The sequence below is a fragment of the Myotis brandtii genome, unplaced genomic scaffold (assembly GCF_000412655.1).
Source record: "Myotis brandtii unplaced genomic scaffold, ASM41265v1 scaffold191, whole genome shotgun sequence".
NCBI classification, from domain to species: Eukaryota; Metazoa; Chordata; class Mammalia; order Chiroptera; family Vespertilionidae; genus Myotis; species Myotis brandtii.
Window position 1 is genome coordinate 2,264,854 of NW_005357115.1, and position 24,333 is coordinate 2,289,186.

Sequence of the window (24,333 nt, forward strand, 5' to 3'; positions counted from 1 at the left end):
AATATAGGAAATTATAGCCTTAAGTAGCCTAAAAAAACTCCTAATTTTTGGTGGTAACTTAAAAGCAACAGCACAGGAATGAAAAAATAAAAAACAACAACAACAAAAAACAAAAACAAAAAACAAACAAACAAAAAAACCACCACACCATGTTATAGTTAGGTAACATGCTTTAAATCCGAGTAAATGATTATATATAAGCGTCACTTTTGATAGGATCGCAAAATATCAGTTCAAGAAAGGCCTATAAAATTCTTCCTATCTTTGAGACCATGGGCCAGGAATGTAAGGTATTTTCCTCAAGAACAAATCTCTCTGAAATCATCACACTGGTTTGACTTCCGGTACTCATTTGAAATTGCCAGTCGGTTGAGTAAAATACCACCTGTAAGTACCCAATCATATTTTCTTATAGAAGAGAACTCTGAATTTTTTTCCTACTGAGAAAAAAAAAATGCAGATTTCCATTTCAGAAATACACCAGGAGTTAATAGAGAAATCCGGGTTTCTGCCCTGCTTCATAGCCAAAAGATAATGGAATCTTAGGCTCTTGTTCAAGAATTCCTGCTTCAGAATTGTCCAAAGCAAGCAGCTGGCCAGAAATAAATTTGAATCCTCCAAAGATTTTTAAATTCACCATCCTTCAGAAACATGCCCACAAAATACTACATCAGAGCTTCAGTTTATCAAGAGTGAGACTGTGATCATTTATTTAGAATCGCTGAACACAACTCTTAATTCTTACAGCACAACCTCCATCTGTCACCTAGCTAGCTGAGTAGAAAAGCATTGGAGGTGGTGGCAAATAATGAGGCTGGACAGTGAAAAGGACTAAGAGAAATAAGATGCTCAGGCTTTTGGGGGAAATTACAGTAGAAATCTTGCTCCATCTGCAGTGGGAATTATGCATTCTGGTGCCACATCATCCAAATGCCACCATTAGCAGAGGTGGGAACGAGAATGTAGTCATACATGTACAGTATGATCTGCTGTTTCTCGCTTCGCCTTCCATTTCACGGCTGTCTATCAACCACCCCATCAAGCTACTGATTCACTAATGCTGCTATTCTATACCTCCGAATCCTTCACCACCAAAAATGCAGTGCTGTGAGCGCTGTAAAAAAATAGCCCAGCCAATAGGAGCAACCACAGGCTAAGAGTGAGAAGAGTAAACAGGAGAAGAGAGAGAGAAATGGAAGAAAAAAGGAAGAGGTAACCTCTGCAAGCAAGTATTAGATAAAACCTATTTAAGAAATACTTTTAATAAATCATGGGCAAGGGATAGAATGCATGCCTGTTTTCACTAAAGCAACTGGCAGTAAGTCTTAGAGATGGTTTTGTTAGGTTATTACAGCACCCCTCTGAGGTCAATGAAATTATGTAATAAAAAAAAATCAGAATATGAGGACATTGCAATTTGACTTGTGACTCATGAAACTAGGAGGAAATCAACATCTGATACTAGGGATCACACTGAAAGTAGATTTATTTGGTTTGCATTGGAAGCTTTCTAGTGACTAGTAAAAGAAGCCTATATATTCCACTAAGAGTTTAATGCTTATGAGCATTACAGAGAAGAATAAAATTTTGCAGATATCTATTTGCAGAAATAGCAGGGGGAAAGTAGAACTATAAATGAGATTTTCCTACTATGTAAATATAGTCATCATCATCATTCTGACATGCCATTTTAATACATGTATTAGCGCTCTTTGAACTCACCTATAAATTATCTTTGATATTTGCTAATAACATTATTATCAAATCCGGTTTTTCATTAATAAAGCATTTTCACATACCCTATCTCAAGATATTCATCAAAGTACTTTGATTAAGAACTATTTTCACCATTTTCCAGAAAAGGAAAGTGAGTCTTCAACATATAACTAAATCCGCTATTCGATAAGACCAGCAAATGAGATATTTCAACCCTAAAACAGTACCCATTCCATAATACTGCAATACAAGCTTGATAAATGGTTTTTAAAATACATTTTTTATTGGATTTAATTTGGGTACCAGCCTAAAGTGTTTGGCACTAAGACTGTTGAATAAAGTGAATGACCAGGCAAGATAATGTCATAGAAATTTTTAAAAATAGGTAATATCTATGGCTATGAACATAATTTCAAAAGAGGAATTTAGAAGGGTTTTGAATAATAATGACATATTGGAATCCAGGCACACTTCACAGGTAATAAATGTAAAGTATGTTAATGGCTGGCACAATATTTGACACAATGAATGCTAGCAGAAAAATTTCAAAGGAAGCAGTTCCATGTGTAAGTACAATAAGGTTTTTCTAATAAATAATCAGTCCCATTAGAAAATTATGTATAGATATTAAAAATATAAATTGGTACAGATTTTCTTAAAATAACTTGAAAGTTATTAAGAGCCTTAACATATCTATATATTTTGGTCTATTTATTCCAATTTAAGTAGTTAGCCTAAAGAAGTAATTTAATATGTCAACTAAAAATTTTTTAAATGTCCACTATGGCATTCATTATTTATGTGTAAACATTTATAAAAAGAAAACAAAACCAAATAATATTAAAAAAAATAATAGGGCCTCACTAGGTAAATTGTATTTATATAATAGGATATTATTCAGCTATCAAGATTTTATTTTAAATAATTTTATTTAAGAAATATTTTAGCCCTCACTGGTTTGGCTCAGTGCATAGAGCATTGGCCTGTGGACTGAAGGGTCCCAGGTTTGATTCTGGTCAAGGGCACATGCCCGGGTTGCAGGATCAGTCCACAGTGGAAGGCGTGCAAGAGGCAGCCAGTCAATGATTCGCTCTCATCACTGATGTTTTTATCTCTTTCTCTCTTTCTCTCTCTCTCTCTCTCCCTTCCTCTCTGAAATCAATAAAAAGAAAAAGAAAAAAGAAATACTTTAAACACAGACCTACACAGCAAAAGCAGGAACAAAACAAAGATTATATACACTAAAATGTAAAAATTATTTATAATTTTCTCCTTATATGAAAATATATTAGGTACATTATTTTTATACAGACACCTAAGTTATTTTTGAGTCAGTATCTTGGCAATAACTAACATAGATTGAGTTTTTGCCATGTGTCAGGGATGATTCTTACCATTTTACACATATTATCTCATTTACTTCTTAATAAAAATCATGATGTACAGCTATTTGTCCTGTTTCATAGATGAGGAAACTGGGGCAGAGGGACGTTAAATAACTAGTTCAACATCAACTTCCAAGTGAACAGTTGAGCTAGGGCTTGAACCAGGTCATCTGACTCCAGCCCTCATGTCCTTCAGGCTCTGTTACACTGGTCACATTACACAGGCTGCTTAGCGATGGGTCACCACACATTCATGTGGAGAAAGTGATCTCTTGCAACGATGACCCTTGTCTATGAAATTGTATAGACCTGTTGGTGAGACGGCTTGTAATTCTAATGGTGTAGTAAATGTAATTAATTTACCCTAGAGATAACAGTGGTCATGAATGTGTCGCTTCTTAATCCTGAGAATCCAAGAGCTGCTTATAGACGGATTATATGCCCATTTATATCCATCTGCATCCATTTACAATGTATCAGGCACTGGTCTAAAGCCTGAGAATAATGAGCAAGTTCTAGTGCCCTTTGCCGTAAATTTCACAGTCCTTTGGAGGGAGCCTGCACTCTTTAATGAAGCTATTTCCTAACCAGGGGAGGTAACGCCACTTGAAGAGCAGGGAGATTCGGATTGTTTCCTCGCTGAAATATGCTCTTAAGGCAGCACTGCCTGCATAGATCAAAGACAACACAGGTCATCTTATTGGTTTCAGAAATTCCTGTTAAATGCACTGGCAAGTGTAATGTCTACAAAAACCACAGCTGCTAAAATGGCAAAGGTGTAAATCAGCCACAATAACAAACATATAAAGTTTTATCATTAGAGTATCAACTACAAAAACTCAAACATAAATTTACTATGGATGAAAACTGCAGATGGACACTTTTGTTATGATTTCATTTAAGTGCCTCTGAAAAGTTAGAGACTAATTTAGAGTGTTTTTTATTTTCTGGTTATCATTGCTGATTTTTGAAATTATTTTAAGAATCTTTATAATCATCCCTTTTAAAATTTATGTTATTAGGGTGACAATGTTTAATAAAAGTATGTAGGTCTCAGGTATACAATGCTATAATACATCATCTGTACATTGTATTGTGTGTTCACCACCCCAGGTCAAATGTCTTTCCATCACCATTTGTCCCCTTTAAACCCTCTTCAACCTCCTCAAGATCCCTTTTTTTCTTAATAAAGTTAGAAAGAATTCAGATGTTACTTACATTTCATATTTGATTTACTTTTCACCTTTTCTCCAAATACCATGTGAGCCTCATATCAAATACAAGAGAAAACGCTTAAGTGCTGTAGCTTGTCTGAAGCTTTATGGTATATAATATCCTCGCACAGCATGATATAAATCAACATCCTCTAAGGAGGAACTCAAAGGTGTACAAAGGTGTAGTGTGTCAAATTTCATTCCAACTTTCCTTGTTTATAAGGCAGATTTATATTTACTAATCCCTGGGTGAACAGGTGGGAATATAACAGATGTAAATAGAAGATGTGTTATGTTCGCATGAACTATGATATGATCTGCTGCAGGCACATGATGGAGTGTTTCACTAGGCATTGCATTCAATAATACAGATTGATTTACCAGCTAACAGCTGCAAAGAAAGTCCATTTTTTGAGTACTATCTTTTATATCAATTGAAAAAGAAAATTCATGAAAATTATGCAAGAGAAATAGCCTAATGTTTAAATGGCCCCTTGAGTGTATGAACAATTTGGAAACAGGAAATGAATACAATTTCTCAAATGTAAAAGTACTGTGCATGCCCTTCACATATCTTATAAACACAAATCAAAGTGATTATAGAATTGCTAATGAGTGAAATTGCATTCTTTTCTGCCTTCTATTTTAGGTATTGATTTTGCTGGAAAACAATATACTAGATTGAAACCAAAACTCTAGGAACTGTTGAGATTCTAGCCACTGAGACAGTGAGATTTTGGGGAAGCAAATATCTATAAACATCAACAGAATAGATAAGGGCCCACATGAGATGTAGCACCCAGGTGTGGTTTAATGCAACAGTGTAACTGATGTGTGCCTAGTGCACCGGACATTACATAGTGTTACCTTTACTTACTACTGAGTAACTCAAGACTTATGGTCAATTAAAACTCTCAAATTTTTCTTTCCTTTTTTTTTTTTTTTTTTTTTTACTTAAGATATTTCCAGGTCTAATGGTTCTGATTCTGTACTTGCCTGATTGATTTTTCCATGTGTTAAATTCTATATTGTTGTCACTTGACTGACCTATTAATACCTGGCATTTCATTAAAATATTTAACTCTTCAATTATTTTTCTGTTCCATTCACAGAAAACTAATGATTAAGTAGGGACTTGCTTTAGTCTCTTGGAAGTTTATTCACTGTTCATGCATTTTTGCAATAACTCCCCGCCTTTTTTAAAAAAAATATATATTTTTTATTGATTTTTTACAGAGAGGAAGGGAGAGGGATAGAGAGTTAGAAACATTTGATGAGAGAGAAACATCGACCAGCTGCCTCCTGCACACTCCCTACTGGGTATGTGCCTGCAACCAAGGTACATGCCTTTGACCGGAATTGAACCTGGGACCCTTGAGTCCGCAGGCCGACGCTCTATCCACTGAGCCAAACCGGTTAGGGCACTCCCTGCCTTTTTTAAAATAAATAAATAAGCTCAGTTTGTTATATATTCATGATGAGACAATGTATGTATTACAGAAAACATACAGATAACTTGATTGGAAATGAATTGGCTTATGCCTAGAGATCAATATTTTATTCTTTTGCTTCCTACACTGCCATCCTGAAAAATACTACTGGTTACATTTATGTAAGTATATTTACATGATGTATATTTATAATAGGACAATAGGCTTCAACTCAAGAAAACCCTTTGGAGATGGCAATATTGGAGAAGAAGGAACATAGATTTGTGTCATCTGGATACCAAAGAGCAGGGATTACCTGGCTCAGAAAGCTGTTGCAGAAGGGAATGGAAGTGTATCTAAGGACAGGGCCCTGCGAGTGTCCACGGAATGCTTGGAGAAAGCTGGTGGGGACAGGCTACGGAAGCACACAGTAGCTGGAGGCACACCCAGCATTTCTTTAGGCGTGAACGACCAAGGCCCAGAGCAAGATAATGAAACAAGGTCACAGAGTCTCAGGAGGGCACAACACTGCCGAATAACTGGATTTTAGAGCTGGAAGGAACTTAATGGCCTTTGTGGATTCTTTCTTTTTTCAAAGACAAAAATTGTAATTTTTTGAGTTCTGCAGAGACAACACTATACGTACAGGGCTACATATCTGCTTCAGCTGCACTTACAATTTCCCTGAAGACAAAGGAACAAACAATTTATATATATTATATATATCATATATATATAATATACTGTATATGATATATATAATATGTATATGTGGTTAGAATAGCAAATCATTGGAGTTGTGATTTAGGCATAATGGATTCCCTCTTCCATTGCCTCTAATTAATTCCTTATATCTATTTCCATTCCAACTTGCTAGCCAAGTTGTTCCAAATGTCTACTCTTCTGGTTTCCACTGAACAGGGCACCAAGTGGTGACAGGAGCCATTGGGGTGGGGATGGGGCCCCAGAAGGAGCTGGGCAGTTTTCTTCTGAAGAAGAGCAGGCACAGAGTGGGTGGCTGCTGCCAGGGGTGGCCGGTGGTGACACTGACAGCCAGCTCATCACCAGACCTTTTCCGTCTGAGCAGCAGAGGTAAGAGCCCCGTTAGGAAACACTGAGGGAAGGATGCCAAGGAAGGCACAGAGAGGCTTCCGGGGCTGGCGACACATCCATGCCAGTGAATGACCAAGGACCTGTCCGTCTACCTCCTCACGTACAGCATCAGGTTGTCCATGGCAGGGTCCGCATGTCGGTCACCACAGCTCGCAAAGGCACTGGACCAGGATTGGTGCTCATCGAACATTTGTGAAAGCAGGAATCAGTGACTAGGTACCAGCCCCACCCATTCAGCACAACCCAGGAAGAGTCAGCAAGCTTCCTCCGGCTCCTCAGACATACTTAGGCAATTGTTAGGTACATTTGATTTCAAAGACGAAATTGCTGTCTATTTTTACTAAAGAAGCAGCTTGAGTGAATCCCATGTTTATTTTCTTCCTCTCATATTGTTTTCTGGACTAATTCCAGGCTGCAGTTCACTTTAGTAATAGCTGAAATCTAATCAGGGCTGTATATTCTTAGTCTCTGTCTTCATCCCTCTGCCTGCCTCCCTGCTCCCCTCCTCCCTCTTTCTTTGCCTACCCTCCCCTTTCCTCTCCCTTCCTCTTCCCCACCCTCTAGTTCCTGCCTCCTTTCTTCCTCTATATAGGGAGACAGAGATAGATAGATGGATAGAGGTATCGGTGTAGATATAGGTATATATAGACCCCTGCTTTTCCCTTCCTTTCCCCAGTCCTCTGTACCCTCCTCCCACTCCTCTCTCTGCTTCCTGTCCCTTTCTCTCCCTCCCCACTTCTCTGCCTCCAGTCCCTTGTTGCCCCTCTCCTGATCCCAAATCTGTCCCCTGTGACCCCTTCCTTTCCCCCTTCTTTGCCTCCTCTCTCTCCCTCCCCCTCTTCTCCTGAGCTGATACACACCTTCCCCCCCCCCCCCACCCCACACAGATACACACACTGAACTGAATAGCTCATTTTAAAACAGTTAAGATTGTTAACATTTATTGTGTGAGAATATAAGTTGTCCTTTGGGAATTGTTTTCTACTGTACCCTAAAATTAAAATTAAACTCTATGTAAATAGGACTTAATTTTATTTCCACACCTTTACCTTTGGGGGGAGAGAGAGAGAGAGAGAGATTTTAAAAGAAATTCTCTGTTGAAAGAGAATGGCTGGAGGCTTCACTTAAAGGTTATAACTAATTGTATTTATAAACATATCAACAGTGAGTTACTCCAAGCAGACTAATAATTCAGCTGCAAAAGTTAAAAAACAAAAGCAAAATAGAACTATTTAAAAAGCAAATTAGTTTGAATACTGATTTTGTTTCTGAAATGTAGTTCAGAAGCAACAGTAACTTGGAACTGGATTTTTTAAAAGTATCTAAAAATTCTGGGTAGATCTGTATCAGATACACTGCCAGGTGGGCCACTTATCCTAAGAAAGCCTCCTAGCCAAGAATTCTAATGATTAGTGGCCTCCAGGAGCAGAGAAGACGACTTTTTAAACGTCTTGGTAGCGCTGACACAAGGGAACAAGCATTCTCCAGCACAGATTCTCTGTTGTCATGAATTTACATTGTCTTGTATTATATCTAAAAAAGATAGGCCAAGAAACTACTATTTTAAGTATGGAGAAAAGCTACATTCATTGTTCAGCCATAAAAGGAAGTTAAAACGTTGCAGGGTCAATGCAGGCAATGAGAGAAAGCTAATAATAAAAAGTCCCCTTTTTATTTAGGAACAAAGAGAAATAAATACCGAGAGAGGACAGAGTAGACAACGATTGAACAGGTCAGGTACATGGAGGGATTATAGCATTTAGCATTTTTCTTGCTTCTCAAACTCAGTTAATCCTGGCTCTCCTCGCGTGAGGGTGGGGTACAACGTGGTAAATACATGTTCCAGATTCCAGAACAGATGAATGACTGCGCTAATTTCTCATTTCCTAGCTGCATGAGCCATGCTGCAGGCAGGGCCACTGCGTCACACGCCTCCTACATGCCTATCCTGGCCTCTGCAAGCCGCTCCCGGAGAGATCAGCTCCGATGAGATGATACAGATCTCACCGTCAGGCAGTTCGACAGCTAAATTCTAGGTCCTCCCTTATTAGCTGTGTGACCCCAAAGAGAGTTAGTTTCTCTCTAAGCCTCAACTGTTTCATCTGTAAAATTAGTATAATTGCATCCACCTAATAAAGTTGTTGCAATGATGAAATCAAATGAATATTGTGAGAAAAAAGCAGGAACCCTGGCTCTCAATACATCTTAGAACCACTACCACCTTCACCACCATCATCACTTCCAACACCACCACCACATCCAAGACCACCACCTCCAACACCAACACTTATAATACCAATACTTCCACCACCACCGGCGTATGCAAAGCCACCACCTCTAATACCACTGCCACCATATGCAAAATCACCAATTCCAACACCATCACCACAACCACCATCACCACCATCCTCATTACCACCACAACCTCCACCACCTCACTTTGCAGATAAGATGATCTTAATTAACTTGCTGAAAGTCACAATGCTAGTAGGGGACAAGGGTAGACCTGGAATGGAATCCAAACTGAGGGCTATTTCTAAATCTGTCTTTATCTCAGGAAGTCTAGCATGGAAAAGTGGGGTGATCTTGGTTTTGAGGGTCACCACAGGGCTTCACGGGTACCCAGAACTCCGTATCTCTCATATCTAAGCCTAAGAAAAACTGTATCTGGAATAAAATACCCCAGGCTATGTCATTAATATCTGAATTACCGGGTCAAGTGAAATTGGTTGCCCTCTTATCATGAACACCAGCCTGGAAGGCAAGCTCTGCTCTGGGCTCTGTTTTTGCCCCCCTTGCCTCTATATCTTCAACCGTCCCCAAAGCACACAATGCCTACTGGCCTGTCTGACCCTGTGGAGACCATTGTAAGAAGGAAAGAACATGTCATCTGGAGCACCGATCCTCGGGAGAAAGGCAGGAAATGAACAGGCATTGTTTATTTCGCCTGGCTCTACAATGAGACAGCTGTATGGGCCTGTGAAAAGAATGAGTCCTGGCTGGCTCAACCTTTGGCAAATAGATGGGTATTACGTAGGTGGTATGTCCAGCCAGGAGAGGAAGCGAAGGAGGAGATTTCCTTTCATTCTGCCCATATTGTCAACTTTCCCTCCCAGGACCTTCTGGACTCCCCACGACCAGGTCAGAAAGTGCCAGGCCGTGCGGGAAGCCAGCAGCCAATGTCCACTAGCTGCTGCAGCATTTGCCTGCCCCAGGCCCTCCTCCATGGCTCCCCCGGGGCTGCGATAAAGATCATCTCTGGTACCATTAACCCACCCGGGGCTGTGATGAAGACCATCTCTCGTACCATTAACCCACCTTCCATTTTGGCCATTCTCTCTTCCTTTCCTGTTCCCTGGCTTAGAGCCACTTCTATTCCACTGTTGCAAAGAGAACACTTGATTGCATGGCATTTACAGTCGTAGGGGCTTAACAGCTTTCCCAGCCCAAAGAAAGAATCTCCGACGAGCAGATGTCATTAGCCATGATGGAACATGATGGAGATACAGGGTGGGGCAAAAGTAGCTTTACAGTTTTCCATATGGAAAATAATACATAATTAATAAATAACGATGTAAAAGCAAAATCGGTGTTTCGAGTACTCACTACTGTCAACCTACTTCTGCCCTACCCTGTATTTTACAGGAAAACCTCTATGGTGCTCAAGATAATTGTAACCCGTAGAACATTTTCTACACCTCAGCCCACAAGGACAGAGCAGCACAGCAGCAAATAATCCTGTTTGAGGTGTTACAGCCTCAAGCTTGCTCCATTCAAAAGAATTAAGCGTGCTTAAATCTCTTTCCCTGGGTTACCAGTGTCCGCAGGAAAGAAAACCAAAGAAGATTTCTTCCCACTTTACAATTTAGTGTACAATCTGCTCAGGTTTTACCAAGATGATGGCAACACACTGGGTAACTCTGAGACAAATGCAGGGGCAGTGGGAGGCAAAATGGGCTACGGGCTGCTCAAGCGGCCACAGGACTGAAGTCAGTCAAAACCATGCCTTGAGACTAAGGACCAGTTCACAACGTGCAAAATAAAGTACTGATATTTTACTAGAAATCTAGCATATTTTCTTTAGAAATGGCGAGAGGCAATGTGGTCTAGAAGGGCAAGCACCCAAGCTTACTTTTTTCAAGTAGATCAGTTACATGATTTATTTTTAAAATTTTTATATTATTGTAGTAAAAACACTTAACATGGGATCTGCCCTCTTAACAGATGTTTAAGTGTACAATACAATATTGCTAACTACGAGCACAATGCCAGACAGCAGATCCTTGGAACTTGTTTGTTTTGCATTACTGAAACGTTATACCTGTCAATCAGTAACTCCCTTTTCCCCTCCCTTGGCTCCTGGCAACCACACTTCTCCCTGCTTCTATGAATGACTGCTTTAGGTACTTCATATAGGTAGAATCATGCAGTATTTGTCCTTCCCGGACTGCTTTAAGGGATATAAACTCAGATTAATATAAATGCCCTCATAATGGTTTAAAGTCCCATTAAAGAAAACAAATGTTCACTGAATCTTTCATTACGTTTGGTAACAATCCTGTCTGTTTAGTGAAATTGTCCATACTCTCAGGTTTACCACGATAAGGCTCCACCTTGAGATGCACATTACATTTTCTCTCCAAGTACACCTTCTGTCCTTCAAAAGTAAATGCAGATATTTCTGTCCCAAATTAGAACTTCTCCTACAGCTTACATCATGTCTTCATAATGATGTTTGTACTTACCAAAATATGAGCGTCCTCATCTCCCACTTTATAGTATAAGAAGTATATTTTTCTGTTTCCTGCATAATGATTTGTCCAGCGTTGGGCACAAATCAGAGCTTATTAAGTATGTGCAGGTCTACTGACATATTCTTCTCCAGCCTTGAGCCAGGGAAGTATTTAGCCCCCTATATAATGGCTTTGAGTGATGACTCAGGAAAGAGTCCATAATTTAAACAGTTCAGTGTGTCTAAACTATGAAGCCTCCTCATTTGCTAAGATGAAATTTCTTTACATAACTCTATTATAAGCCCACACTCTAATTAGCAGTGGGAAATGAGATTACAAGAGCAAGCATGGCAATCCGGTTGCCATGGTAAACAACCCTTATGCACATAATCACTTAAGGCTTCTGGCAGTAGTGAATTCAAAGTCATAAATGTGTGTGTGTGTGTTTTTTACTTTCACCCTGTCATTCATGAAAGCACATGCATCTATAAAAACATTTCTTGTAGTTATAATTTAGATTTGCAGATAATACTACATGTGGTTTGGTTCTAAGAAGCCATATTTCAGTCTGAAAAGATAATCCAAAAAATCCATTAAAATCCTAGAATTATTCCATGTAAATTTCTTAATTAGCATATTACCCAGTAAAGTTTTATGTCAATGTAAAATAATTATTTTTTAGTTTAGTTAAGTAGGTTAAGTTTTCCTAGGCTAAATGTAGTTGATTAAATCCTTCTACCATAAAGTAAATATTCACTATGTTAGACTCAAGATAATATGTGCTAACAGCCTTTCTTGTCTAATGTTATTTTCTCTAGTAATTTTCATCATCTCTGATTCCCCAAACACACATAATTATTCTTCTGATCACTTCAAATTTTCTTAATATTTTTATTTCTTTTATTTTTTTATTTTTTTTACAGCTGGTTGCCTTTTTGTATTACATATTTGTCTACTCTCAGAATTGAATTACTCTCTCCTCTAGTGAGGCATTTATTCTTTCAAATTCTATAAAGCAAAAGGATACTGGTAATATAAACAGCAAAAGCAAAATATTTATTTTCCCTGGAATATAATAATAATAATTTCATAAAATCTATATAATAATAAAATTTTACTTCATTCTATCTCCTCCCCATGTAAATGTTTAGTGTCAAGTAGCTATATTTGTTGTCCTGTGTATTTTATTTCCTAGTTAATGAAGTTATAATCATACTTGAAAATGTAATAGCTGTTAAAACAAACTTAATTTGGGACAGAGCCATTGCACAATGAATATGCTGTGTCTGAAATGCCCAGTAAACTGATTTGCTAAACAATATATTATATAAATTTTCCAACCTACATACTTTGTTTTTTAACTCTACATTTAAAATATATATTAAATGCTGATGATCTTTTTGAGTTGTCTTCCAAATATGATATTAATGCTGAGCTATAGCTAATAGCTATACAAGTACTGTAATTAAATTTGACTTGTCTCTATATTAATTAATTAACCTTAACATTTTCTGCAATAGTGAAGCTAAGTTAGATATTGGAAGACCAAGCAACATTTTATAATTATTATTACCACTAAAATAGCATCATTAAAAAACAACCATAGTAGCATGCCAACTTTGTGGATATCACCTACCAAACCACAAAATCAAATTAGCATATTCTTCGTTTATTTTTTTATTAGCTGTTAACATTAGACAGAATTCCCTGTTGAAAGTCAAGATTAGCTGGCATGGGTTTAGTATTTGTCATTGCTTGAGTTTATACAACTGCATGTGCTGCTAATTATATCTATTTAATGGGTTTTTCCATTGTAATTTTAAAATGTTTTGCCAAGAATGCATTTTATTAGAGACCACAGGCACCACTTATCACTTATCAGTATTTTTCTCAAATACAGACTTTGATCTTAAAAAGATCAGATTGAAATAATTCAACTCATTTATATAAAAATACAAATTAATAGGCATAGACATACTTATAAATTTAAATGATTTCTGTACTAAAAATAAGATCAAAGATTAGGAATCTATTTTGTTCCCAAGACTCAAGATTCAATAAAGCTGACTGCCTCTTTATCTCCATCCCTGATTAGACTGGATCCTATTTCTGTCTTGGTTAATGGCTTCTTAAAATTAGATAGCCTTTAAATCCAGGCATTTCCAGGAATCATGCTATGGTACTCTGGAGAGAATCTTAAGTTCTGGCTTTGTGCATAGCATTAAACAAACAAACAAAAAATTTTTTGAAGTATTTAATGAAACGGAGTGGTGTCAACAGTCCCATTTATGCATTGTAGGTTTTTAAGAAAGTAATCTTTTGAGATTAACTGTGTAATTAATTGGAGGAGATAAGAATTCATTCTTAAAGATAAATTGTGATTCTTTATAGTTCAATTTCACTGTATGAGGACAAAACTCTCTCATTTGGATCTGACTGTGTGGACCTGACATTGGAAGCAACTACCAGAAATAAAAGATCCATAAAAAGTATACAATGAGGGACCATTGATCATATTACATTTTTCTAGAAACATTCTGTCTGAATCCTTGGTGCCTATTTTAAGGCTAAGTCTTGGTCATCCAAACAAATTGATTTAAACAACAGACCTATTAAGCATCTACCAAGTTATTCATCAGTCATAAAACTCTATAAGGTAAAAATAAAAATTCTAGAAAAAGAAAAATATATAGGGATGTAATTTTATTCCACTTATAAATAAAAATGTTTTGCCATTTCTAAAACTTCATATTTCCACTTAGTGAATAAAATTCAGCAAGAGATTTTAAAACTAGGAACTGGCGATTGGTCTAGAATAGTCCTAAGAACATGTATACAGAGATGCCATACTGATAATTCCAATTCTTACTACTTTTCACAAGATATGTAAATTTCTAAAGCTGGAGTTTGGCAATAATCCCTCCTTCGCAAGAATTCAATCAATCTAATGGCATAGGGTGAGTGTTTTACATGGAGCTGGCAGAATAGAAAATTATTCCATCAATCACGCAGTCTCTCCCCGCCCCCGGCCCCTTCTGATTCTACACTGTGCACAAAAGAAGGTTATTTATTTATGGTTTGGTAAAAGTCCTGGATAGCAGAGTATATAGGAAAAGCCTCTCAAATAAACAAGTACAGAGCCATTATTAAGAGAAAGCAAGACCAATTTTTCATGAGAAAACATCCTAAGTAAAATGAATAAACAAAATACCAATTTGGACATATTTAAGGGCTACCCTTGTGAGCTCATTTAGCAACATGCAATACTCCTTTAATAATAAGCAATGCACTTTTACGTGGCCTACAAGTGCTATCTATTACAAGAGGATTCAATAACTGAAATGATTAGAAAATATAATGAGAAAGAATTCCTAGCAAAGGAATAGAGCTTTTATGCTAACCTGGGCAGGATCACATTCCACACGAGGCCTTTGGGAAAATCCTTCTTGGGTATGCAGGCTATTCATTTGGTACTCCACTACTTATTATCTTTTAATGAAACATCTGTCCTAACAAAATACATCTTACTAAGTGAAACATTAACATTATAAGAACCAACATAAAACAGATAGTCATCAAAAGCTATCCCCTCACACACATCCATAGATATTATAATCTCTGTTTTGCTTGATTTCATTGCGATATCAGTAATTGTTCATGTCTATAATACAGTGTCAAAGACATTGGAAGACTCAAAAATATCTGCTCCTTCTGCCCACCTCTCTCCCCCCGCCCCCCACTTCTATGTTTGTTTTCTCTACACTTACAGCAGGAGAAGTTTCAACTTGGAAAGAATGTACTTGCCATTTGACATATATACGTCCTTTACACAAGAGTTAACAATTTATAGCAAGCATGTCAAACTCAAAGGCTAACATGGGCCAAATAAACAAGGTTTAAGTTTATGTGGGCCACAAAAAAACAAAAGCTTCAATTTTCATAGAAACGTAGGTTAATTTTAAAAAGTATAGTATTAAAAAAAGAACAAGAGCAATGATAAAATTAAAGTTTTCTTCCTGACACTTGGCATCTCTTCTTTGCTACTATCTTTCCTACTTCGGGGGTAGATATTATAATCTCTGTTTTGCTTGATTTCATTGCGATATCAGTAATTGTTCATGTCTATAATACAGTGTCAAAGACATTGGAAGACTCAAAAATATCTGCTCCTTCTGCCCACCTCTCTCCCCCCGCCCCCCACTTCTATGTTTGTTTTCTCTACACTTACAGCAGGAGAAGTTTCAACTTGGAAAGAATGTACTTGCCATTTGACATATATACGTCCTTTACACAAGAGTTAACAATTTATAGCAAGCATGTCAAACTCAAAGGCTAACATGGGCCAAATAAACAAGGTTTAAGTTTATGTGGGCCACAAAAAAACAAAAGCTTCAATTTTCATAGAAACGTAGGTTAATTTTAAAAAGTATAGTATTAAAAAAAGAACAAGAGCAATGATAAAATTAAAGTTTTCTTCCTGACACTTGGCATCTCTTCTTTGCTACTATCTTTCCTACTTCGGGGGAAATCTTGTTCGCAGTGACTACTTTCAAAACTGACCCAAGGTGAATGTCAGTAATTCTGGATCTGACAGGAGACTTATTTCCTTTCATAATTGTAAATAACTGCTCACAGCGTTATATTGGCTGGGCCGCAAAAAATATTCGTTGTGGGCCATATGCGGCCCGCGGGCTGCGAGTTTGACATGCTTGATTTATAGAACAAACTATTTTATCATTTTTTCCTGAAATTTCTAAGTTGGCAATGACTCAACCAACATAATAATTCCTATTATTGTCCTTTGTTGCATCGAATCTATTTTACACAGTTTCCTTTCTTCCTTCTTTCCAGTTTGGACGTTGCTCATTGAGTCAGACTTCCTGGTTTGCTTTTGATGAGTGTGATGCCCCCTCCTAGGCAAGGAAGGAGGGATAGCTCTCTAAATAGCAACTGTCAATGGAAAATTCAGGACACAGCCACAGCCAGGCACGACATGTTACAATGTTGGCAAGTGTCACTGTAACGTGGCAAAAGGAAGAATAAATTGTTGTCCACTTCTCTGACCTGCGACCTGTCAATTAGGATGCTAGGATAGAAACTTACTTCTTTCCCCATCACTACATCAGTAGGGTAAAGGGTTTGTTGCATCATGCAAAATAAAATGAGACTGGAATGAAATAAGAGCTATATGACTTTTTCCATGTTGGCATAAAACTGAAAAAGCAGGATTGGTCATTAAGTTATAATTAAGTCTTAACATTTAAGCAAAACATCATCTTACATTGTCACAAAACCACAGTGTCAGGTAAAAGCAGCATAAATTGTTCCAGACAGCCCTGGTAGCCAGGAAATTCTTTTCAGAGGTATCTGTTCTTTGGATTTTCCCAATTAGTACTCAGCAGTGAAGTTAGGGACCTGATGTGATGATTTAAATATTCCCTTACTGTGTGTATATTATGTGATTCAAAACAGAACACAAATTTTCAACCCATCATAAGTGCTTTGATAAACTGTGTCACAAGACTTATTTTATCATGATCTATGTTGTACTTAAAATATCTAAAAGTGCAAAAGTAAAAATCAAATCAAGTTAAGATCTCTGTGTACAGAGTATATTGATGATATGTGAGTGAGGGTTGAGATTTGAAAGTGGTCTGGTATAATAACTATTCCATTCCTTGTATGCCATTTAATTTAAAAGGACATGCACGCATTCTCACATCCACAAACACACTCAACACACATGTGTATATAAAAAAAAAGAACTTACACAATTTCATCGTTCTGGAATTCGAGCTCTCCACAGGTGTCCTCAAAGTCTTCTCCTCCACCTCTGGCGGTCCCTTCGATGGTTTTATAGGGAACGATAACATTTCCTCGAGCTCCAGATGTTCTCAACACTTTCACCTCCATGATGCCAACGCTCTCACTCACATGAGTCACGGGCTCCTCAAAAGTAAAGATGCCCGCGTGGTCATCATCAAAGATAGTCACGGTGGCCGTAGAGGGAGAGCCAAGGCACGCGAGTGTAGAAACGTGATTGGCTTCCAGTATGCCATCTTCTGAAGCTTCCGAAGACACTTTGACATTGCTGAGATGCACGAGGAAATTCTCATCCTCCTCAAAGATGTCGTCATCAATGATGCCAACTCTGATCTCCTTCTGGGTCTCGCCCGGCTTGAAGACCACAGTCCCTTCAGTGAATTCGTAATCAGACCCCGCGTTGGCTGTGCCATCCTCGGTTCGGAAGTCAACAAACACAGTGTTGGTCAGATCGCCACCTCTGCGGATGATGGTCAGGGCCACGGTGCCACAGTTCTCCAGACACTGGTATGTCCCTTGCTCAAAGAAGATCTTACTGACAGGGTCCGTTTCAGCCACTTCCGTGTTGACCTCGTGCATGCTGACAGCCTTCCTTGCTTGGTCCGCTGCGTGCCTCTTCAAAATGTTGCCCGCCCCAGTCATCAGGCGAGTAGCCTGAATACGGTAAAAGGCTCGGCTTTTTTGCTGCTGACTTAGGACTTGGTAGTTAGCTAATTCTATTAATTGCTCTATTTCTTTATCTGGATGCTTCTGCTTGAGCTCCTTCAGAATCCTCGCCATTTCTCGCCTAGCCTCTTCGTCGTCCTGGTCCCTCTCATCAACCTCCAGGACCAGAGCCCCATCTAAGAAGTTGTCTACATGGGAATTGACCACTTTCCCATCCATTTCAATTTCAGTCTTGGAGGATGGCCTGTCTCCTTCGTGTTCAATAATCATTCCCCTCTGCTTGCCGGCCCGATACCGCTTGTAGACATACTTGTAGAACAGAAGCCTCCTATCTGCTACCCAAGCAAACACCACGCAGATGGGGAAGAAGAAGAAAGTAAGCAAACCTTCCCAGACCTCCACCACCCCGGGAGAGATGACGGACAGAATGATGTAAAGCCAGGTATAGGCAAAGATGCTCCAGGCTGCCGTCACGAAGAACACACGCAGGTGCTTAATCTTCCTCGTCTCTCCATCTGGGACCACGTAAACACAGAGTGCGATGATGATGAACATGTTGAATGCAGCACTTCCCACGATGGTGCTGGGACCCAGGTCTCCCGCGGTGAAGTTATGGCCGCACACTTCAATGACTGAAAGGAGAATTTCTGGGGCAGAAGACCCCAGGGCCATCAAGGTCAGGTTGGAAACCGTCTCGTTCCAGATCCTCACCGTTGTCTTGGTGGTCTCTCCATTTGGCTTCTTGATGGTTATTTCCTTTTCTTGAGACGTGATGACTTCTATAGAGGACATGAACCGGTCGGCAATGATAGAGACTCCGAGAAACATGTAGACCATGGCCACAAAATACACAGTCGCTCTAGCAATTTTGTCCCCAAAGGAAGGGTCTTGGGGCTCCCAAATGGGTAAAATCACCCCTTTCTTACAGTAATATGAGCCAGTACACTGGTTAGTTTTATTGCCTTCTTCTTCCATTTCTGTCTCGGCACTTATATGGTCCACATGGGAAAATAAGACAGCCACGATGACTAACAGATGAAATCCCAGCGAAAAGGTGGGTGAGAGACTTACTCGCAGCATGTTGTACAATGGCTGACTTCCAGCTGTCCCAACCTACTGGAAGAAATAGGATGGGGGTTGGGTAGGAAAACGAATCACATCGTTAGAGCCAGATCCAAAGCATGACTAATTATTTATTTTTATTAATCTTACCAATGATTTGCTCATACCTTGCCATCCCACCATCTATGGTGAATCATTAGTCTAAGAACCCATCGGGGATTAAGTAAAGTCTACAACTCACTGCCTCTGCTTGTGGATTTTCTACGTGCAGTCCTCATTCACTGAACAATGTACACAGTTGTCTTAATGGAAAAGAACAGTTCGATTATAGCCTTGCATTGCTGTATGCATATTTATGCATGCTAACAGCCAATTAGAAAAACACCAAAAACTTTTTAAGCATTAAATAATTTTCTCCTTGTTGCTAAAGCACATGTTCTTTTAAATTTTGGTTAGTACAATCACTTTCCAGAAAATGTCTCATTGCCAAAATCACCTTATTAAGATTGATGCTTTAGTGGAGGTCCTGAGGTGTCACGGATGAGGAGATTAGGGTCAGGAATGTTACCTCTTAAGTCATCTCTCCTTCCATTAATATTATTTGATGTTTTTCCAATCCTTTGTAAAGTGGGGGTAGAAACTGCTTTAAAAGATTTTGCTAATTTTATAAAACCTAAATAACTCTAAGAAAAAGCCAAAAAAAATGATGGTTTGAAGTTAGGACTTTAAAAATCCAACCATGGATGAGATTAGGGTCAGGAATGTTACCTCTTAAGTCATCTCTCCTTCCATTAATATTATTTGATGTTTTTCCAATCCTTTGTAAAGTGGGGGTAGAAACTGCTTTAAAAGATTTTGCTAATTTTATAAAACCTAAATAACTCTAAGAAAAAGCCAAAAAAAATGATGGTTTGAAGTTAGGACTTTAAAAATCCAACCAAACAGGGCCTGGTGATCATCTTAAACTCTGGAGTACACCTCGCACTTGGAAACACAGAGACATCTTCACGCTTGCCTGCAATCAAAGCTCTGTGTTATTCGTACTTGAGGGGGAAAATTCTGCTGTAATGCAATATTTCCACACATTGAGTACAGTTTTTAAAAGCATGTTTGATGAGAGCACATTTCCTCCTAATTTTCAGCAAGCCCAGGTCTCCTGATGCATTAGCAGCTGGCCAGCGGGTTCTACAAGCACAACTCCTCACATCTGCATACAGATCTGGCTAGCTCCTCCGGAGGCTGTCCGCAACAGGAAAGGGAGACAAGCAGGCCCAAGATTGGTGGTGTGTGTAAGACTCTAGCCTGGCAGGCTGTGAAATCAGCGTTACCAGCCATAAAGTGTTCCTTCTCGGCGTTGATGTCATACTTTCCACGATCCTTCTAAAACACATCTTAGTTCTATAGAGGGTTCAAGTGACCAAAAAGTACAGGAGTGATAATTCCATCTAAATGAGCTCATGTGGCAGGATGACAGTGACCACAAAGTGACATATGATGAAGGGCTGCAGGCAATTAGGGTTATGGCAACAGAGTCACTGAGCAGCACAGAACTTGGAAAGCAAAGCAAAGTGGTGGACTGAGCCACCATGGCTCTACATTCACCCAGCAGTTTAGGCACAACACAGCTCGGACCTTACATCACCTCTGCCTCCAGGGCTCAGTGGGATAGAGGAGGGTCTGCTCCAAGTCAGGGTAACTTTGGTCTAGAACAGGGGTGGGCAAACTTTTTGACTCGAGGGCCACAATGGGTTCTTAAACTGGACCGGAGGGCCGGAACAAAAGCATGGATGGAGTGTTTGTGTGAACTAATATAAATTCAAAGTAAACATCATTACAAAAAAGGGTACGGGCTTTTTTTTTTTTTTAGTTTTTTTTATTTGAAACGGGCCGGATCCGGCCCGCGGGCCGTAGTTTGCCCACGGCTGGTCTAGAAGGTCAGTTATGACAGCAGGCAAAGTGGTGACAGGAAGGGGTCCTGAGTCAGAACACAGCCTTGTGGCCTAATAAAAAGTTCGAAGTGAAGCCGGATTAGAGCCTTTCATAGCGTCAGGCTGTCCAAGTTCCGCTCCGCGCCCCCCCCCCCCCCCCACACACACACACACATTCACCTGCCTTTTCTGGCCCCTGCTAGTTAGCTGGTGATAGCTTACACTTGAAACTGCACCAGGGTCCAGCACATCCTTGCAGACCTTCAGAGAGCCCACCTGCCATCACTTAAAGCCCCCATAGCTCATCACTGTAGGGGGAGAAACTCTGACATCTTTCCACACTAAAGAAGACACAACAGAGGGTTGTGGTGGTAGAATTCCATTCTAAGTAAAAGGCAGAAAAATAGAAGCATATGTTCAGAATATGCAAAAGTTCATGGTCACTGTGACTGCTTGTTCAGACATGATAGGGCTTGAGTGGGATGTAGGATCTTTTAAAACAAGGTGACATTGAACCAGCTCCAACAGTAGTAGAAGGTCTAGTTCTAACTTCCTTACACAGCCATTTTATTCCACAAATATTTATCTATGCCACCTAATAGGTATTTCAGAATGACCTGCTAGACTTTCTTCTAGGTCCCAAGAATTGGTCAATGAATTAAAAAAAAAGTATCTGTTTTCACAGACCTTACAGTCCAGTGGAAGGAAACAAACAAATAAATGCAAATGTCAGGTGAGGAAAATGCTGTAGTGGAGTGAGGAGAATATAAGGGGAGAGGAGTCTGTGTGTGTATGAGTGTGTGTGTGTACACACATATGGCATGGATAACTTATTCTGGATGGTGAAGAAAGTCTTTCTGATAAGGGGGCATTTGAGCAAATTCCTAAAGGAAGCAAGGGACCAAGCCTTGTGGATGCATATCTGCAAGAAGAGAATTCCAGGTAAGTGCCAAGACCCTGATGAATGGAACTGTGCTTCCCATAGTGTAAGGAACCACAGAGAAACCAGTGTGACGAGAGGGCGATGAGCCAAGGGCTAAGGGCTCAGGGCTCAGTGCTCAGGGATGGGAGCTCAGTGGGGATGGACCATTAGGGGCACTGAGGCCACTGTAAGGGGCTGACTTTGACTGTGAGGAAGATGGGAATCGCAGGGAGGTTCTGATCACAAGTATAATATGAGATGACTTTCCTTTTAAAAAGGTTCTCTCTGCTGTTCGTGGAGAAAGACTATAGAGACAAAGGTGGGAACAAAAAGACCAGCTTTTGACCATTATAAAAAAAATCTGTTTAATAAATGATCCCAATGCCTGGCAGGTATAAAAATGATACAGTAGAGATCTCAAGTTTAAAAAGGAGAAAGACAGTCTGGCAGTGACCCTTTTGGAAGATTTGCAAGCAACGTGTACTGGGAGCCTGTAAGGATCAGGAAGGGTGAGCGCCTGCTCAGAGAGCGATACAGAAGAGAGGGAATAAACACCGAACAGAGAGTCACACCTGGGCCTGCCTCTGAGACCATGGTTAACCATTGCCTTCAAACTGCTGCCAAATCTCATCATCACATTCTTCCCATTTCAGCCAAAATGAACTTCCTAACGTGCAGGTCTGACTCTCTCACTGTCCTTAAAGCTCGTCATTGCTTGCCTATTGCCCTGAAGACAAACCCAAACCCCTCAATAGGCTGTTCAGATCATTTAGGTCGGATGTAGCCTCTGAGTTCTAGAATATGGAAAGTCTCATTTGCTGAACATGAAAACACTTTCTTGCCGCCAGGTCTTTGAATGTTGTGTTTTCTGTGCCCCATACTATTTTCCTTCTTAGAAGCAAGTTTCAAAATAGCACAACAGCAAATGATAGCCGAGTGCCTGAGAGAATAACACTAGGTCCCATTCTTAAACACTATCCCAGGCACCACGCTGAAAAGACACCACGCTGAATTATGCCTGACACTCACAAGAACCAGCATTGCGGTGTTACACAACTCCTACTGATGCCACTTCCGTTATAGCGCCCCCTGTGGTTGCACAGTGCACAGCTCCCAAACAATAACCTCTGCAGTAGATATCATTGGCCCATTTTGGAGGTGGGAGAACTGAGGCTCAGACAGGTACTTGTTAAAAGTCATAAAGATGTGGTAGGCAGTTAGACAGACATGAGCAAAGCAAGGAAGATAGGCCAGGAACAGAAGGTCACCAAGAAGGAAAGTCCTGTGTGCCTGGCTGTGGGGAGCCGGCACGGCCACGGCATACTCAGCCCCACGGCGCCTTATGTGCCATGCCAGCTCAGCCTGGTTCAGTGACCCTGAGTAGGGGGGTGAAAGGATTGAGAAAAGACAGACATGAGAATGAAAGCTGGGTCTCGGTGGGACGCTGCTCCCTGATGAGGAGACAGCGCCCACAAGCCGTGTCTTTATTTTATAGCAGATGTCACGAGGCAAAGTAGGGGCGTGATCACGTTGTTTACAGCATTCTCGTGAGTTTCAACCTCACTTAACTACATGCACCCGAACTCTATCACAAGGCACGTGGGGCTACGTGTTTGGACCATAGGTTCAAGCTTACAACCACAGCCGTTGGCTATGATTGTGTTGGGAGGGCCCTGCCCTCCAGCTGGGACTTGCACGTGGCAATGAGAGGACCCTGTCCTTTCATTAGTCCAAGGCTTAAACCTGGCCAAAACACCGTAACCGTGCCCCACACCTGGCATCAAGCAAAACTAGGAAAACAAGGACCTTGCCCCAGGGTAACTTTTCCTCCCCTAGCTGGTCAGGTGGTTTAGACCCCTTGACCTTTCACAGACCTGGTCAGATGGTTCGGGCCCTCCCTGACCTTTCCTCCCATGGCATGTTGCTAGTCATGTGGGTTAGCTACCCCTAGAGGGGGAAAGAAGATGGGGGTGGAGAATAGCCCTTAAGCATGAAGCCCCCGGGACAATGAGGTTCTGACCCACGTCATATACATCTAGGCCTTGGTTGGGTTTCAGCTCCAGGCCCAGAAAAGTAGCAAAACCAGGGAAGTGATGCCAGGGCGGACCACAGGGCCAGCTGCATTGACTAATTACCCTGCCTGGTGCCATCCAATCATGGAGACCAGGACTCTGAAAAGATCCACCTGGAAAGCTGATGAATATTCTATTGAGATCCTTCCCTGGGACCTCCCCTGACATTTCCACCCTTAAAAGCCCTTAGGACAGAGGACCCAGCGAGCTGTTCCTCTTGGAGGAGCCAGCCTTTCCTGCCACCTCCCCTTCTCTCCGCCCCCTCCTCC

The 24,333-nt window shown here is 40.1% G+C and overlaps 1 protein-coding gene across 13 annotated transcripts in view; it reads right to left on the minus strand.

Moving 5' to 3' along the window:
- SLC8A1 (solute carrier family 8 (sodium/calcium exchanger), member 1) overlaps nt 1-24,333 on the minus strand; it is a 355,239-nt gene that overhangs the window by 266,746 nt on the left and 64,160 nt on the right. For 7 of the 13 annotated variants that reach the window (XM_014538444.1, XM_005864748.2, XM_005864750.2 and 4 more), the window contains one exon: nt 17,362-19,193. In XM_014538444.1, the coding sequence (XP_014393930.1) occupies nt 17,362-19,160 (1,799 nt within the window). In that variant the 5' untranslated portion in view covers nt 19,161-19,193. Of the gene's footprint in view, nt 1-17,361; nt 19,197-24,333 lie in introns of all 13 variants that reach the window. The other 6 variants (XM_014538446.1, XM_014538441.1, XM_014538447.1 and 3 more) reach the window with 1 other exon arrangement.